This window comes from Aphelocoma coerulescens (genome assembly GCF_041296385.1).
Source record: "Aphelocoma coerulescens isolate FSJ_1873_10779 chromosome Z unlocalized genomic scaffold, UR_Acoe_1.0 ChrZ, whole genome shotgun sequence".
In the NCBI taxonomy this organism is placed as follows: domain Eukaryota; kingdom Metazoa; phylum Chordata; class Aves; order Passeriformes; family Corvidae; genus Aphelocoma; species Aphelocoma coerulescens.
In genome coordinates, this window is record NW_027184085.1 from 33,059,115 (window position 1) to 33,079,099 (window position 19,985).

The following is a 19,985-nucleotide window of genomic DNA, read 5'->3' on the forward strand; positions in this document are numbered from 1 at the left end:
CTGGAAGGGTCTAGATCCACCTGGGATTTCTTTAAATGGATTGGAGAGACTTCTTTTTAAAGCTCTTACTCAGCTCTCTGCTGGACATAGAAAGATGCTTAGTTTTAACAGAATGGCCAGTTTGGGGTCTAAAAGACAGAAACAGTGTTGACTGAAAAAAGAAGTAACTGGAAGACTTCAGGGGTGGACATATGAGTGCATACTAAAGGGTCTGGGCTTGAAGTGATTAGAAAGCCTTTTGGCAAAAAAACAGGAAAACTAGCAAAACTTGGAAAGGAGGAAAAAGGTCTCCAGGAATGATTTATTTAAGAGTTCTTGTAGAAATAATTGTTTAATGTATGTCAATCAAATTGCTAAGAAGGTGAGCCATAGCAGGGAGAACATAAAGCACTCATATACAGGGTCTTGTGAAGAGTCCACACTAACTTGGGAACTAAGGGGATTCCCCAAGGCACTTGCCAAAAGGGCTCCAGAGAAGTAAGAAGAGCTCTAGGAAGACAGCAACATTAAAAAACTCAACTAATTAAAATATTTTAAGGAAACACAGTTGGTAAGTTTTATGGGATTTTTTAAGAGTCTAAGTAATGCCAGGGCTGACCTCTTAAGCTGGGTTTCAGACAGGTTTGTTTCAGTAGTGCAGTGGCAGTGGTCTTGCTCAGAGCATCTGATTTGTCATTCTTAGGCTTTTTGTGTGTTTCTGCAGAAAGATAGCATAAGCTTAGACACTGAGCCGAGTGTCGGGAAATCGTGGTGTTCTTCACATCTTGGTCACTGACCTGCTATGTGACCTTTGGAGTGTTGCTTCACCTCAGTATTTCTTGGTCTGCCCCAAATATCTTTGTTTGCTACATCCAGTACAACTGTGCTGACTTTGTCTGCCCCAACTGTTCAAGATAATAAACTCTCTAAGATCCCAGGCATCTCTTGCTGCACATGTGTGAAGCTCTAATCTCTGTCAGTGCCTTTTTTTCCCTCTGTGTAAATAAGTGTAATATATGACGTTTTAAAGGAATGATGGTAGTTTTGCTAGCACCTGTATAAATCAGCGGAAATTCTGTTGAAACCAAAGAATTTACAGCAGGCTAAAAATTAATATAAATGAGGTAGTACTTAAATGCAGAAGTAAATAGGACTTTAAATTATTATTATTGCCCATTCCACATAAATAGAATTTTAGAAACCAATATATTTTGGCAGAAATATTCTGCTTGTCATCCCATACTGATTATACATATTTCAACTCATTCTCCGCTATAAGAAAACTATTATTTTTTCTCTGTTATAGGTCACAAAACATGGTAATTGTGCTGAAATTTAGCAACAGTACAATGAAAGCTATGGAGTGTTTGCTGCATCAGTCTGAAAACATTTGGGTCTACAGTTCAAGTTTTTGACAGTCCTAAAGCTTAATGTACAGGAGAGATTAGATAATTGTAAAGATGTAAAATTATATATGACCATAGGTCCCTCATATTAGTAAGTACCTGCTGTTTGTTCTATAAATGAGGTCTCCAGCTCGTGTAATAAGTTCTACTTAAAGGTATTAAAAAGAATGTAATGAAAAAAAGCAGATTTTTAAGACAAGATTTCAAGCTTTAAGTGGGATAGCTAAACAGTTACTAGGAGAGGATTAGAAAACAAAAACAGAAAAAAGCTAACCAGTAATACAAGGCCCATTAATTTTTATTCACAAAGGGAATTTTAAAATATGTAACTATACTGTTAAGAATATATGGTATATTCTCTACTGAAATAGAAACTACATTGTAATTGGCCACAATAAGTCCACTGCTGTATCTTTGCTTAAATATGGCTTGTTTTGAAGACAAGCTAGAGTTAAAAACTGTCCATGATTTAAGTCAATTGTCTATAAATTTGTAAATAAATTAATGGGTTTTTTAGAACATAGCACAATGTATTCCATTTCCTTTTCTTATAATGTCCAATACAGGTTGAAATATTTTCAGTGTTCTTCTCTGTGGTTTTCTGCACCTGGAGATGGTTAAGTAAGTGCAGTCAAAAGAACATTCTCAATTTTCTACTCATAAATATATGGTTATAAAGAAACTGTTTGTTTTCAATCGTTTTGAATCCAGAAGGAATGGTATTTTGCTACAGTATGTAGGATGAGGTATTTTGGAGAAATGGGGAGCCAGCCAAGGTAGACTTTCACCCCTAATGGCAAGTAGGAATATCACAATTTAAGTCAGCATAGTTATACAAATTCACATCTTGCCTTTGATAGGGATCAGATTATCAAATTTTATGCAACACAGTTACTAATTTCTGTCATTGTACCTTATTATTCTTACTACATTTTAACTGGGTTTTTTGGGGTCTGCAGTACTAAGTGCCAGGAAGCTTAAGTTTTGTATGCAAATGCTGAAATTATCAGGCCCTTTTTACACTGTATGACTCAAAGATTTTCAGAAAAGCTGCAATGCATTTAGCTTTCATAGTTGAAAAAAAAATGCTGTGCAAATCTGCGTACACTTCTTCAGATGTTTGGTTTGGGATGTTACGGATTCACCTATTCTAGTTCACAATGTCATCCATAGTTCAGAGCCATGGAAGAGGCAGGGTTGGGCTAGGATGTTGGACTGCAAACTGGAGATAGCTTTTGCCACTACGATAGAAGAGAATGGTAATATTTTAAATTACTTCAATGAATTTTTCAGATCTTGTCTGTTAGATTCTTAGTTATGCTCTTGTGTGCTCACATTTGCCTGTGTTAATTGACATGGAAAATCAGGTTGTAGATGCAACTGTGGTATCACATTATTTTTTACTCTCAGACAGCAGTTTCTCTATATTTGTGTATAATGGGATTCTTACAGGTCATCAGTAAGGCAGTTTGTCGGGGTCCCTCCCCCCCGCCATGTAGCCCTGGGAGAGGGGCCCTGAGGGAGGCACGGGGTTTCCCTGCCCCTGCTCAGCCTCGTTCCCCATGGGTTGGTTTGTGTTCCCCTGCGTGGGCAAGGACCCTCGGGTCCTGTGACTGTGGGAGTTCCTCGGCAGAGCTCTGGCCATGTGGCTGGAGAAATAAACATCTCTGAAACATCTACCAAGAATCCGTCCATAGATACTTCTTTCCACTGACCTCGTTGTCTGATACACGTGTTGCAGTATCCCCACTGTAACAGCAGTTCTTCCAGGCAATGTGTGCTTTCATTTTCCACTTATCTCTGTGAAGCTGTGAGCACTATTCTCAGTGCTAATCAACGTAAGACTGTTTAACTTAAATTATATATATTGGTCTGATAGCTAGGTATTTACAGGAGGTATTTCTTCTTTTCAGGTCTTCACTGTATTAGCCTTTGAAACTTTGTATCTCTTCTAGCTTTTAGGTGTCACACTAATATTCTCTTGAATGTATATTTTTTATTTTTAAGGAGTTTGACATATTCAATGGTAAATTTGTTTACTCTTAATAGAAAAGATAATTATATCTTAATTGCTCCAAGTACACACAACTATGAGACACATAGTTTGAACATGTATATTAATACATTTTGGAACTACAGAAGAAACTGACTGTATACAGGTAAATAAGACCAACTCATCACTTTATAAATGTGGCCTGTGTGTCATTGGTAAAATAATGTTATTACCACTTTAATATTTGGCGACAGGAGTTTGAATACTGAACTTGGTGAAGGAAGGTAAGGTTGTTCTATACGTCCTCTACATTTTTATACTCTACTTACAGGGCATCTGCTGGAGTCTCTAAAATGACATGTGATCTCTGGGGATCATAAGAATTAAATCGACCTCCTGAGGCTTTCTCATTCCCTTGGGTCAGAATGCTACTTGTTATAGCCCTAAGCCAAACAGGTCTATTGTAGTGGTCAGTCTTTGTGTCTTGTCTTGTCCCTTTTCTGATAAAAAAAGGTTATGCCGAGAAGGTGTGATTTTTTCAATTGAAGGAACTGAGTTAATTTAAATAACATATGTAAATATATATTAAAGAACATATTTTAAAAATGAAATTACTAGAGAAGAGTTTTCAATCATGCTATGAGATTAGTTTAAATATTATTACTGAAAGTATTTTGAAAGTAATTTTTAGAGAGACAATAAGGAACAAATAACTATACTTTCATTGAATGCTTATTTCAGCTGCTGAAATGGTGTATGACATCATCTCTTTGTGTCTTTTTGCCCATTCATTCTGTTTTGTTTAGTTGATTATGAGGTATTTGGGGTTGTAATAATTTCTCAGTCTTTTTACAGCATTAGGATCTGGCCTAACCTTAGGCCAGCAATAAATACTCTACCACAAAAGTAGAGTTCTTTAAGCTCAGTGTTCAGTTCTGTGAAATTTAGCTCTTGTTGTTCACAGACAGCTACAACTTCTTCATAACACTTTTGATTCTTTAGGAAACTAACCTTGTTTCAGAAAAGATTTTCCACTTCATTTTTGGTTTAATGCTCTGAGCAAAGTCTGTATACCTTTCTGATCTACAAAACAAATGAGTTTCTAAGAACACATCACTTGTATATAAAGACAGTTTCATATTGAACTACACACACAATGCTACATATAAAATTGTTCTGTATATTACATTCTTCCATATATTTTTGGTTGGATGACCTGGCCAGCAGCTAAACACCACATAGTTGTTCACTCCGTGCTTGCTCCCTTTCCGCAGTAAGACTGGGGAAAGAATAGGAAGAGGAAAAGTAAGAAAACCTGTGTGTTGGTAAGGACAGTTTAATAAAGGAAAGAAAGGGGAATAAATCCCCAAGTAATGTAGATCAATGCCTAGCCAGTCTCTGAGCAGCATCTACCTGACAGACAAACCACCATTCCCCTGAGATTTTATTGTTAAGTGCTGTAAGTGTGAAATGTCACTTGGGGCCAGCTGTCCCATCTGTGTTCCCTCTCTACATTTTGTGCATCCCAAGCCCACTTGCTGAGGTGACAACATGGGAAAAAGAAGACCCTGACACTGTGCCAGTGCTGCTCAGCAATGGCTGGTATGTTATCAGCACTGGTTTAGTTACAAATCCCAAACACTGCACCCTAGAAGCTGTTAGAAGACAACTCCATTTCTATTTGTGCTGTAAGATAAGCCAGGAGGGCAGAAGACTGGCCTGGTTAAGTAGAGACCTTAGGCTCGAACTTATGACAAAAGAAGAGAGCATAGCATCTCTGGAAGGATGAACAGGTAACTTGGAGGGACTACAAAGATGATGTCAAGTATTTGGAGAGAATATTAGAAGGGCCAAAGCTAAACTGAACCTCAGTTTGGTCACTGTGGTTAAAGCCTAGGTGATCCTGAAGGTCTCTTCCAGGCTTGATGATTCTGTGATCTCAGCCAGATGCAGCACACTGTTATTACTATTGTACAAAATACAGTAAAACTTAAAATTATCCATGACTTGTGAGCCATGGCCTCTGCCCTGAGATCTGCACCAGTGCAAGACTGAAATCTGGCTATATGTAGGTATGGTGCTAGCTACCATCAGACTTTGGTTTGTCTTGGGAACATTAAGGTTTATTATGCTAGAAACAATAGAGTGTGTAAATTAACATAGTAATTACTGGAAAAATTTTTGCATTGCCTTGGTCATATGACATAGGGCCATTGATCAAATTGTGTTAATCCCAGGGTCAACAAGTGTCAGTGGTTTGGGATGTGAAGGCCTTATTAATAGTGTGCTGTCAGGGTCTTTATATTACCATGGCTTCTTTGAGTGTTTAATTAAATATGACCTTTTAATTGAAAGAAGACCTTTGTCTTTATACATCTCAAAACTGGCAAAAGATACAGTGCTAAGAAGTGGTTACATGCTGAGACCAAATTTAAAAACAATATATTCTTAAGAATAAATGTTTTAGGTAGTGAAAATAAAATAAAAAGGCTTAGAATAGATATATTTCAGAATTATAAGTAACCCAACATCTGTAATGTGTACTATATAAATCATATGGTGTTGGTAGATAATTCAACAATTGCTACCGATTAAAAAGGACTAGGAACTTTAAGCTCATTTGGTTAGAATTTTAAGCTTTTTTTTTTTTCCTAGTCAGATCAGTAGCAGTTGCACTGATCTGACAAGAAGCAGTGTAGATTTGTTTCAGGAATTAATCAGGAACTCCTATTCTAGTTGGTTGGTAGCAGCTATGTGTGTCCCACAGGAATAACTCTGACGATAACATCTAAGTTAGGAAAATGGCTTTACTAACAAAATATCTTCTAGATTTAACAGCAGAAAGAAAAAAAACAAGGAGAAAAATCTCAAATCCTAGTATTACTAGTACTAATAAAGGCATTGTTATATATCAGTATAGTACAGAAGTCATATACTGCACTGATTTAATTTTAGGCATTTTGCATCACCTATGCCTATTAATTTAAAAATAAACAATTTTGAAATACAAAAAGGGAAATGTGTTTGTTCAAAATCCTACACCTAGCTCCAGAATGCATTTGATCAAATTCTTAATCACAGAAACATCGTTATTGTGGCTTCAGTACGCTCATCAGCAAAACCTATGTTGCTTAACTCTTGAGTTTTTGTACTTTTCAGTTTGGAAATGGGTCTTTCAGTTTCTAAAACCTGTGTGGCTTGAGACTGAACATTTATAAATTGGAGCATGAACAGACATATAAATTAAATCACTAATAAGTAAACAATTTAGCACATGAATGCATTAGTATACGATGGATGAGAAAATATCAGAAGAAAAAACAAAATCATAGGAAGACTATAATTTTTTAAGGCGCTTATTTAGTGATAAAATGTATATCAAAACATTATATCAACTTAATAACTTAGAGGAGGGAGGTTCAAAAATAGCTAGTCTCTCAGAGTCCAACTTGAAAGTCCGTAAAGAAGCGTTATTTTTCACATATGGTTTGTGCTTCACATATGCTTTAGTGTATTTGAACTGCTCAAGGGACAGAGGAATTGAAGTGCAAGTCCTCCATATGTATGATCTACTGTGATTATATATAAAGTGTGTGCTTGCATATTAAAACCTATTAGTTGTAATTTTCTCTGTCTTTGATTTTTGTTTAAACTTGCTTTTTCCTTTTTCTTTTTTTCTAACTTTCTTTTTTTAATTTATTTTTTTATTCCTTTCATTTTAAATTGCTGCTATAGAATCTTCAGTGTCTTTCTGGTACTTGTCTTTCTGGCACCTTCATTTCTGGAACTGTGGACTAGACAATCACACTGGAGTTGCAGTTTCTGAGTTCCACTGTTGCTGTCAGCTTATTCATTCATCATGAACTTTTTTCGGAGTTTGGATATACCAATATACCAATTTATGTAATAATGTCAAATGACTATTGCCTGGCAATATTTCAGTGTTTTCTAAGGCATTCAAGTGAATGTTTAACATTGTTTATTATCATAACTTTTGTTTGCTTTTTGTTTGTCATTACTTGTGCCCTTTCCATGTGGCTTTGCAGTTAATTTTGCTCCTTTAATTTACATTTCCTCTTTGCATCAGGCTACAAATGTGCATCTTCTAGGGTGATCACTTACGTCTGAGAGAAATCTCCTTTTAAAACGTGGGAAGCTGATTCAATTTTATTAAAAAGTAGGGTTGAACTTATTTTTCCATTGTCAAATACATCTCCTACGTGTTGCAAGAGCCAATTTACTGTTAGACCATTTCAGATGCCACAAAAACATGTGATTTAACTGTATTGTTTTTCATAATGGGTGCTTTTCTTTTTGAGGCTCCCTCTTCTCTTAGTCTATTTCCTTCTATGAGCTTAGTCCAAGTTGCCCTAGATCCTTGCTCATTACATTTCAAGTTTCTTCATTCCTCTCAGCTCTGCACTTGCAGACAGGTCTATGTGTGAAATAGTTTGTTGGAAATTCTGTGGCTGGAGGGACTCACACTTGAATTAGAAAACTGGACAAATTTCACTGTACCTCCTCTCCCCAGATTTGTGGTAGGGTATTTTTACTTTTAGTAATTAAATTTTATTAAATACAGAAAAATGTTAACTTGGGAAGTGGTAGGAAACAAACAAACAAATCTTGGAATTGGATGAGTCTTCTGTGCCTTTGTTGAAATACATTAGAAAATGCTCTCTAATGGCTGTTTCAGATACACTAGAGACTATAAAATACTTTACCCAAAATGCCAATAAACGGCTTCATAATTCTGTAGTCAGTTTCTATGAGATGATGGCATTCTATAGAAAAAGAATCTTCAGAAGCTGATCAGCTGCTGTTGAGATGTATCTTAATAAGATGAGCTCCACTAGGATTATCAAAAGAAAATCATCTCTCATTTTAAACTCAACCAAGGTGTCTGTGTTGACAATCACAGTTCTGCTTGAGTCATGGAAATAGAATATTCTAGGCGGATCATCTGAAAATGGATTACTAGTCCTGTTAGTCAACAATTTTTAAATAAACTTGTCTTGCTCAGCTTTTGACAAAATCTTTGAGTCATAGTTTCATAAATATTAAACCAAAATAACTTTCGTTATAAAACTGATGACTTACACTGATATTTAGTGTTATTTCGCTGAACCGCAGGACTTAAGAAATAGGAAAGGTAGAAACTTGGTAGCCAGGACAGTTTTGAATTACCCTGTCTTAGTGGGAAACAAAATTTCAGGTTTTGAAAAAGGAAGTGCACTGGTGTTTCTGCATGCAGAGACTGTCAATAAGCTTAAAAACAAAAACAACAACAAACAACAACAAAAAAAAACTACTCTATTTGACCACAGTAAAGCCTGACACTTATGTTCTTATTTCAAGAACATTTCTGGTAGACTGATCCAGGAGGGGATTTTGATTGATTCTGTGGAAGCTGCTTTGTCTTACTACTGATGGCATTTATAAGAACAGTTATTTTGCTAAAAACATAATAAAACAATACCTACATTTAAGAACATTTTTTGGTTTACCGTATTTATTCATATTTCATGTTCTAAGTATCCTGTAATTTAATATTCCAGCACATATCCTGTTGAACCAATAACACAGAATGATGATAACTCCATCTAAATGAGCTTAGTCTAAATGATACTGTTTTTACCATCTTGCTTGTACTATTAAAAAAAAAATCACAGTAGAGAATTTTTTGCTTATGTCTTCTAGACTCTAACCAGAGAGTTACACCGCAGTGTACAAGAGCTGAGAACAAAAATCAAACTGGCAAAAAGAATGGGGGGAATGAAAGCATGCAAAAAGGGTCTTTCCCAAGAGTGTCTTCAGTTGGCAGCATCTATCCTTAACGTTTCAACTACTGATCTTTACGAAATACTACAGGAAGAAGATGATGAGGTATGTTATTTTAAGGACTTCAGTAAAGAAAGGTGTAGATGAGAAGATGCTGACTATTTCCATCCTTGAGGAAAAGGATTTGGAGGTAAAGACTGAAATTTCATTGTGGAAGATATAGCACAAAAATCAAGAAGGATTTAATCTAAATGAAAAGGTCAGGTTAGAGATTCATGAGGTGGCAAGACTTCAGGCATGCATAAGTATAAATAGACTGCTTAGAGCATGTGTATCTAGAGATTATATTTAGTATTTCCCTTTTTCATTAGGCTATTTGGCAGGGTTGTACATTTTAAATAGACTTCTGCATTAAAGAAAACAAAATCAGAATGTATCTTGGTGTGCTAGATTGATTTTGTTGATGCTTCCTGTCTGAATTGTGATACCTATTAAAGGTGTTTCTGGTAGACAGATGGTTTCTGGGTGAATTCATTGCCTTTTTTGTTGATTCTATCATACATTTTACTATGAAATATTTGGTAGTGTTTCATCAAATCACTCTATTAAATAGATGCAGTGATAGGATTTCTTATCCAGATTTATTTAGTCCTGCTCAAATAATATATGAAAAAGCCTGTACAGTTACTTTAGCAAGTGTCTAGCAGTTGGCCATTATTGGGCTGTAACAGTACTCTGGTGATGACTTAGATTTAGCCTTGTTGGAGCTTTATATTAAAGAGGTCACGAAAAGGGAGTTTTCACGTTGGTTAAATAACAGTGCATCGTATGTGTATGCACTGATATGGATTACACTCATGAATACAAATATAATGGGCTGATCCCTGGCCTGTTTACTAACATTTATACAACCCTATAAAGTGATTCACTTTGACAGAGTTGTTCCATGCTTATCTCATTCTCGGAGTAGTTTCTATGTCCTATTTCTTTTTGTTTCAGTCACTGTGAATATATGTGTAAAACACATAAACATACTTAACTATAAATATAAAACAAAGTTATAACACAGGTGATGAATTCAATCTACACATACACTATATATTCCATCTATCAGTGCATAGATTCAGGCATCTTTATGTTGGACTCATACAATTTAGACTTAGATCACACTACACCAGTAATTTCATATGAAAAGAACATGCCATGCACATTTCTAGGGGCATGAACAGACAAGGATATGTTTAAAAATTTAACAGAGCATTGATACTTGGTGGATATGCTTCAGATAATTAATTTTGCAAATGTGATTCCGACTTTCATATGCTGTGTATTTAATATATACCCAGTTACACATTTCCTTTATTGCTCCTGATGTTTTTCTATTTTTAGGAAACAGCAAGGACAAAAATGGAATTTCAAAAAGATAAAGAATGGCTACAGCATATACAGAAACTTCTTGAAGTACAGGTGCTCAATTTATATCATCCCACAATGAATTGTAACTTTCTACTCTGATTAGCTAAGTGTTTTTAGATTGTAATTAATACATTGTATTTTTAATTACGGTGCCATTGATGGCCTCAAATTACACTGTGATGAGGCAATGTGAAATCCTTGTTTTGTAGCATTTCCTTTTTATTTCTTTTAAAACCAGGGTTACTGCATAAAACAAGAGATGTTAATCAAGGATTTGTGACAGCTAACTTAACAGCTAACTTAAGCTAACTTAGCCAGTAAAACAGTGCTGGAGAAAACCAGCACATATCTTGGCAAATGTGTTAATTGAATTATTGAAACACTGTATAATCCTTGCTAGAGTGAAAATGATCCATTCTCTCATACCTCTTAGGAAAAAGAGACTTTTTTTTATGTGCCTTTAAAGTTACTAGTTGTTATGGACACCTGAGGAGTTCATGGGTTTCAGTGACCTTTTACTGTGGACCTGTTTCCAGTCAATTCATGTTTTCCTCATAGCCAGACAGCTGTTTATTATCGTGTCTTCTCGCATTCTCTACAATATTTTCTACTGAGACCTCGAGCAGCTTGTTAGTGGGAAGTAAATATTGATTTGGCATCCTGTCAATGCAGAAAGAATGAAAAAATTTCCACCAGAGGCCCCTCAAACATTTTCCTATCGACATTTTCTGGGCAGAGAGGAAAGCTGCATAGAGGATGACAAGTCTGAGACTAGCAGAAATCCCTGAGGGGTCCATTGAGACTGCTGCTGTGACCTGTGTGATACTTTTTCTTCTCTTTCAAGTCTTTTTTTTTAATACACACAGAGTCTGCTGGGATGCTCCCCTCTTGTAAGTGATCAAGGGCAGTTTATTGGCAGGTGAGAGCCCAGCTTTTCTAGCCATAGTCAGCTTTTGTTTGGACATCACTGACAACATACACTGACTCTTGAAACTTTTCCATTATATTTTTAGTTGTCTCTTTTATTTAGATGATGGGCAGCTGATGTCTGGAAAGAAATAAAACTTGATTTATAAAACCAGTGTTCCTAATGCATATTCACTAGCATGGGTCCATTAACGATGTAGTTAATATCAGTTAAGAATATGAATGATTGAAAATATTTTGAAAGCCATTCCAAAGGAACATTCACATCACATTTATGTATTTTACCATTAACAGCTTTTGTGTTGAGATTGTATCCTGTGACCAGATTTTGTAAGAAATGACAGATTTTCCCTCTTTCATTATCAAAAATTACTACTACTGCTTAATTGCTGCAGCAGAGGAGATAGAAATATCAGTGTGCTTTTACTAGCTTTGTCAGAAAAACTGGCGTTTTAATTAAACCTCATAATGCTACATGAAACTCAGCATTAAAAGCACAATTATTTATATTCATTTAATTGTCATAATTTTAAGAGTTTTTAAAAAATTATAAATGTCAAGATTCTGCTCATATTATGGGCTCCAAAATATGAATCAGTTTCATGGAATACAATGAAGACTTCTTGTTCTGGTTTTTGTTATTCTTTGGTAAATCGCTAAAAAACACTAAGCAGAATTTTATCACTTCTCTTCATCTGCTATAGACAGACAGCAAAAACCAGGGGATGGAGAGTGAAGGAATTGTTGAATGAAACCAGGTATATTAAGATTGCAAATGTTACATAAGGATAGAAGAGCTCATTGCTCTTAGCTGTGTACATTTGTGTACAAGTTAATAATGATTTTCAGTGATTTTTGCTCCATCTTGTGGGGTTCCTCAGAAGAAACACTGAGTGTAGAAGTAATTTTTGGCAAGCAGACCATATTTAGAATTGCAAGAGGATTATAGAGGTTTTGGGGAGCAGCCAGCTCTGCTTTTCATTTCTGTCCATGCTAAGGCACATAGATGGAAATGGTTAAGATTTCTTCATGTATTTGAGAGCGGCTCATGGAACAGCTCTGTGCCCTTTAAAATGCTTTACTCATATCTTGCAGACTTTGGTTGTGGTTTCTTTTATTAAGCTTTGGTAATATTTCTGATCAGCAAACTAAAGCCCATGGTGAAATGTAAGCTTTATGCAGGATTTTGCTCATAAGACTGCCTGCTAAGTGTTATGTGTTGGCACACTGTGTTACCTATTTGCATCTTGAACAAAGATGCAGGATTGCCCTTTTCTGTTATTCTGAGTAAATGTTCAGTGGAAAATTGCATCAGATCACTTAATATTGCAGTTTGATATAGTGTCTTTTTGTGCCATTGAGCCAGGACTTTGGAACATAATTGCCCAGCAGTATTGATTTAATTGCCTAGGTTTATTTGTGGACTCCTAATTATTGACTGGAGGTAAATTTAATGGAGAAACCTTTATGAACACTGGGAAACTGCTGCTGTTGCTGTTATACATAATGAACTGCATCATATCCCTTTAGATCATTCTTCAAGCTAATTTTATTCCACTGTGACAGTACGATAACATTTAAAATGTCATAGACATTTTATTTTTATTACTGACATACGCCATTTTACTGCTGCACTAGAATTTTGGGGGAGACTGAGTACTAGTTGCTTTTTACTGTCATTTTATAGATTCCCCTAAAGTGTAATGATAAAGGATACCACACCTGTTTTCACTTCATCTCTACCTTTATTTTCCATACTCTTATTACTTGAAAAAATATAATATCTGCCAGCTTTACAAGAATATTAATATTTTAGTTATAAATACTCTTGCATTCCTGAAACTCACAGATACCAGTCAGAGTTTGTGTCCTTATTTTATCAACTACTATGTGAAGAAACTACACCACTGCTAAGAAGCTTATGATTTGAAAGAGTCATCTCTGCATAGGGATGTTATTATGTAAATAAGAATCATATAATAGGAAAGTACAGTCATATATAAACTCGGCAGAGCTGGTAAAAATCACTTGTTGTCTCAGTCTACATCTTGAATGGCCAAGAAGTAGGGTTTTTTTTGTTGTCTCTCTCTATACAGTAACGCCCTAGATTGTTCTCACTAAAGAATGAAAGAATAAAAATAAATCGTCTCAATAACTGACACTGGGATAAAAGGAAAAGGTTCTCAGGCCTGTGAAGAACCTGTATGTGGAGAGTTTTCACATGGGTGCATGCAGATACCTGCTACCTGCACATGTGTAGAGGCATCAGACTAATTACACATTACTGTTTGGGCTTGGGAGAGGTCTCACATTATAGACCTTTGAGGTTTTAGCAGTTTATAATATTTGGGGGGGAGCAAGTATGATTATCTCAATATATATGTGTGTTTACATCTTGCAAGGCGAGTGATAAGGCTTTTACCCACTTCATCCCTCACATCTGAGTGTGTCTGTCTTATTAATTGAGCCTGGCTCTGTATAGTAGCACTCTCTTCTCATCATCATAAACACTCCCCCTAAAAACTCAGACAAAACAGCAATCTTCTCTAGCTTTTTCCCATCATAGGAAATTTACATAGATAAGCCAAGAGGATGACTTCTTCTCATGTAACTTAAACATGATTTCTTATACCATCCTTGGCTTTCATTCACTGTGACTTATTTTAAGGAACACCCATGTCAGAACAATCTGTTAATAATTTTGAGTGTGTGTATAGCACGGTAGCCCAATCCAGATTACTGCCTGAAGTCTCCAAGAATTATTTTTTAATAAAATGCAAATCATCTGCCGAAGTTTTCCAAGCAGTGAAGTAAATGACAGCATTGATTTAGCATGTCCCTGTGAGATCTATAGCAGCACTTACCTTTCCTCCCTCCTCATGCCCTCCTTGGGATATCACATCTCACATAAACAAAGCTGCTTAATAAAATCTTTCCTCTCATGATTTCATTATGGGTCTAAAAGTCATATTCCAATTGTGAAAACATCAGAAAGTCTCCCTTTCCTTCTATTGTGTGGGCACTCTTTGTGTAGCACATCTCTAGAATAGGGTGTGGAACAGTATATTAACTAATCGCCAGTAAGGATTTTCCCCAACCTCTTTTTACGATTTGCATTGGCTTCTGAATGCAAATTTCTATTGCTGTCATCTGGGAATGGACGCTAACACCCGTAGCTGTTTCCTTCCAAATTTCTTGGCTTGTGACTCTCCTGCTTTGCTTTTATTAGTCTCTCCCCAGTCTGTGTGTGTCGTTGAAGAGGTCGCACCCAGAAACATGTATTCACCCATGCACAAATACCTGTGCACACTCACCACTGCCACCATCACCAGGTGCTTCACCTGCACCTTAAAAAGCAGCACCAGCACAGTCTGAACCACATCCTAGGTACCATTAGCACTTATATCAGGTCATGATTTTCTTCTCATTAGGAGAATAAGAGCTTAGTCCTGTGCACTGACAATCCGTTATGGTATAAATCTATATTTTATCTCATGAACACAAACAAAACCACATTATATCACTCATCCTGAACTGAAAACAAGGAAAAATTGGCTTGGCACTCAGGGTAAGAATACAGATAGGCACCTATGTGTTTATATAATGATGTATATGCAGCCACCACAAAGCAGAATAAGAACAAAGAATAAGAAAAAAAACAACAATAAAGTGAAGCATTTATCTTTTTTTAAATTTCGACTTCTATTTTTTAGTGAAATTAGGATGTTTTGGTTATTGGTCTTAGTGTCTAGTTTTATTTCATATTATTTTTTGTGGCTCATCTAATTCAATCTAAGGCATCTCTGCAGTGTGTTTGAACAGTTTTTTGTTGAGAAAATGTATTTTATATTGATGATCCATATGGTGAGGTTTGAAATAGTTGTAACCACTAATTTGTATATTCCAAAATCTAAATACTTCTATTTTTATGCTAACACATTTTAGAGTTTGTGAAGCAGAAGACAGAGTGTAATGCTACACTCTGCAAATGGAGATGTTATGTCTCATTAGAACAACAACATTGCCTTGCATTCATTATAAGGCTTTTCACTGGCAGATCGGTGTATATTTATGCACTTGTGCTGGCAGAGACTCAGTCATGTGGTGTAAGGTCAATAAATATTACTAGTTTGCTTTTTACAGAAGGGATCTCCAAAAGAAGCAAACTTAATTTCAGAATAAGTGGATGAGAGAAACAGAATTAACTGTCACTATTTCTGAGTCTTTAGGATCGTATTACCTTACATTTATCAGATATCTGTCTGATAAGTTGTGTAAGAAATACACCTTTCATTCATATAGCTCTCTACTATCAAAGAAGAAATTTGTAAATCTGGAAAGTCAAATCAATAAATAAAATTCTTTAAATCCACATGTAGTTTGCACTTTCAGATGTTGTGAAATCATACAGATCAATTAAATACTACTTCTGTTAAAGCCTACCATAATGTACTGATTTAGGATCACCACTGTTAATGGTCAGTTAAATGGGTTGTGGCACAGATAATTGTAAAACATTTAAAAGAAATATCATTCTGTATTAAAATACCTAATTATCAGTGGTAAAAACAAGCTTTCACTCCTTCAGTGTGCACTTGGCACCCACTGAACTTCCAAAGCCTTCCCCAAGAATATGGCAGGTTTAGAAGCTGGGATGAATGCTTTAGAGTAGAGATGACTTCAACAGTTGTGAAGTTCTGGGGAGAAATGTAAAGGGAAGTTTCCCAGGATAGTGGCAGAGCCATCATTAAAAGTAAATCTGACAGGCTTGTATTAAAGATGAAGACTCTAGAGATCATCCAGTTCTGAATGTCTATACAGAGACAAAACCAGAGAGAAACATACAGCATTTTCTCTGAAATCAACAAATGTTGAAAGAATGCCATAATGTTCCACTTTCAAATGCTCTTGATTTAAATGAATTACTTAAATGGCAAGAGTTCTTGAAAGATCATTTTGCTATGACATGGAAGCCACAGAGAGTAGTGAGCAGCAAGTAAAATGTAGTCAGAATGATACGAGCCAGAGACATCAATAAGAAACCATTCATCTCGGGCACAACATTAAGGAGGTGAAATGTATCAGAAATGGATGTAGTCAAGCTAGGCAAGAAGAATTAGAGACTTTGAGGTAATGATACAGTGTTCTCATAAAAGACGTACCTAGAAGAAGAGGGAGGGAAATTAGAGTGAACTGGATGCTGAAGTCAATGTTTTTAAAGCGTAGTAGCAAGTGCCCCAGAATTTCAGGTAAGATTATGTCTTATATTACACTGAATAGATTTCTGCTCAGTAAGTTCAAACCCTCTATTCCCCAAAATGTCATCACAATAGCACACAGGAGAAAGTTGACAGGTATAGATGTCTTCTAGAAGATTCTTACCATACACATAAGTTATTTTTGACAGATGGAGACATGTCTGGCCAGCAAGTACCAGCCTTTGAAAACCTCCTTTCCTGTAGAAAAGGGAAAAAATACATATCGTTGTCCTTTTCCTGTAACTACAAAGCGACTGTTGAGCAACATGTAGGATTGCCACTATATCGCTTCACAATACATGCCTTCTATTAACAAGATTTTCCCTTTTTAGATTTTTTTTCTGACTTGTTAGTAATTTTAAATATCAGTACATAGATTCAAGTCTGCATATCACTTCAAATGTTACATTTTGTATTTTATGTACTTTTATGCCTGGGTTTTTTATTTGTTTCTTTTATATTTTTTGTTTCATGTCTATCTAGGAAACAAGCACTACTCTATCTGGTGTAAGTACCATACAACTTTCTCTTTCAGATAGAATAAAGAAGTGAAAAAATGAAATTAGCACAGGAATACTGAAGTGTGAAACTAGACAGGAGTTCCAGATAGGAAAGTGTGGCTTCGAACTACGGTTGTGAAAAGCAGAAAATGATGATTGGCCTGTTCCACTAGCTGCTATATTTTACTTTATTTATTTCTGGTGGCTTCATAATGTTAAATTATCTCTCCTTCTGAATGAGCTGTTACTTCTGTTGTGGTACTGACCCTCCAGTCACCACTGGTCTCACCATGTGCTCAGGAAGCTGACAGAGCCCTGTGAAAGCTGTTACAGACTTTTCAACAGTGAAGGAAAACTGTCCTGTTCTCCTGTGGCACAGCACTGGCCACTCTGGATGGAGCTGCCACAACAACTGTTCTGTACCACCTCTAAAAATATTTCCCACTGAACAGTGCACTGATACACCAAGACTTTGAAAGAAAAACCTCTTTATGCATTAAAGCTATGACACTGAAAATTATACCAAATCTCCTTTGAAGACATTGGTTGTACAAATGCATCTTTATATAAGAGAAGTTATAAAAGAGGTTTTAATTTTTCTCTGTAGATATATCAATACAATTTTTTGGTATAAAGTTTTAGAGAGGCAGACATTTGTGTCATATTCCAGTTTATGCAATTGGAGGTTTGGGATTTTACTTTAAGAGGTTTTCTTGTGGTTTTGTTTGTTTTGTTTTGGGGAATTTGTTGTTGTTTGTTTTGTTGTTTTTTTTTTTTTTTTTTTTTTTTTTTAATTATTTACAAGGTTTTGTGCGTGAGTCTAAGGCAATTTGCTGCAGCAGTGAGAATTATACTGGTAGTTCTGTGTCAGCCTCCTGAGAGTAGTGAACTTACACTTATACACTACCATTTCTGCATGCCCTAGAGGTGACTGTAACCTTTTATTGATCAGCTGATTGAAGATAAATGACAGAGATGCTGGTACTGCAGTTTACATCATTAACATGGTCAGTAAAGCATGAATTGTTCAATAAGGAGTTTATCTTTTTTCATTTTACACTGCTCTTTTATCATTTTTATGATAGAGAGCAAATTTTCAGACACTAACCAGGCAGATGAACTTTAAAGATCAGATATGTGTGTGTGGTAGTTGACAGAACTAAGTGAAATCTGATAGTTTAAAGATATTTAATAAATGTCTTTCACATGAAGAAAATAAAGTTCAATGACCATTTTTCTTACTCTGTTTCTTTTTCAGTTTCCTTTTGCCTCATACTTAACGGATGCCATACTAGAAAAATTAAATGAGAAGAAGAAATTGGTAGAAGAGTACAGTTCTCTCATGAAGCACACTCTATGATATTGCTAGGATTTATCTAATGTGTGACTAAAATGTGTGCTGTTTCCTCATGTCTTTCCTCTTCTCATAAACTGTCAATATGCATGTTCAATACATACACAGAAACCATGAACTAATTAATTGTTGAACAAGAGGAATTAATTAAATTCCTATTAGAAAGCAGGGGTGGTATTTGATTCTTGAAGATAAAAATTGCTAAAAATCAATGCAAAGTTCAAAATCATTTTCCTTTAGATGTACTGGCAGTGAACACATGTGCAGGCTTTGTAGAGAGAGGATGTCTTTGTTATGACTAATACACATCTGTACAATTTTGAAAGAACAAAAAGCAGCTAAGTAACACCTGATTGTACTAATCACAACAGTAGAAGTAGGATTTACAGAGGAACTGGGGATATCACTGGGATTTTGAATACCTAATTTCTTTTAGCTTCTTTGTAAAGCCCAGCTTTCTGATATGTGCTACATAAAAAGATATGCTTTTGTGTTGGAAAAATTGAATGACTGTAGAATAAAAATATTCTGTGTGGAGTAATACTGGAAAATCTGTATTTGCTTCTGAGTGTATTGGAGCATAATATGTGCAATGTATTTTTTAAAAATCAATAAAATAAAGGTTTTTTTATTACGGCTTTTTTTACTAGTAGATCCAGTTCTTTCTCAGCTAAACAACTAGCTGCAAGCTCTCTTACCTTAGGAAGTGGTGTAGAGTTTTAATCAGTTATTTCCACCAAGGTTTCTCTGGCAGTACTAACAAATAATTTCTGCTTCTTCACATTTTTGATCTTAAGGGTTGTATTCCTCTGGACCAGCTCACCTGAAAAAAAAAACCAAGACACAAGTTTATGAATTCATGTGTTAATAATGTTTACTTCTTATATATGTCTCGTCATTTGTGAATATAATTTTGGTTTACAACAGATATCATTATCCATATCGGGTGAGGAATCAGAAGAAAGATCCACTTGGGCTAAGTTCACTTAACTGAAGCATGAAACAGAGATTTTCTGCATGTCAGTCAGTGCTTTTCCTAGGATGTAATGTTGTATCTCCTAATTTATGGAGTTCACTATTTGGTGTCTCTGAGAAAAGGAAGACCTCTGCTCAGTTGCACCTGGTGAACAGAGGGGCTTGTGAGAATTTTTATTAGAATTAGAGAAAGTAATGCAAACATATTCTGCCTGCACCTGTAAATTAAGACTGGGAACTAGGCCTGTATAAAAAACCTGCCACATCTTTCAGAATGATTGACCACCACCTTTTTCAATGCAAGAAATAAGGGCCATCATATGAAACTGTGTGATATTTTCAAAGCAAGCAAAAGGAAGCCACTCACATGAAAATGAAACTGAGCTGTGGGAACCG

At 35.6% G+C, this 19,985-nt stretch overlaps 1 protein-coding gene across 1 annotated transcript in view; it reads left to right on the top strand.

Annotated features, from left to right (window-relative positions):
• CNTLN (centlein) overlaps nt 1-19,187 on the top strand; it is a 199,609-nt gene extending 180,422 nt beyond the window's left edge. The window contains 3 exon segments of the mRNA XM_069002458.1: nt 9,079-9,264; nt 10,549-10,626; nt 18,519-19,187. Coding sequence (XP_068858559.1) covers nt 9,079-9,264; nt 10,549-10,626; nt 18,519-18,620 — 366 coding nt within the window. The 3' untranslated portion in view covers nt 18,621-19,187.
• Nucleotides 19,188-19,985: the final 798 nt, after the last annotated feature.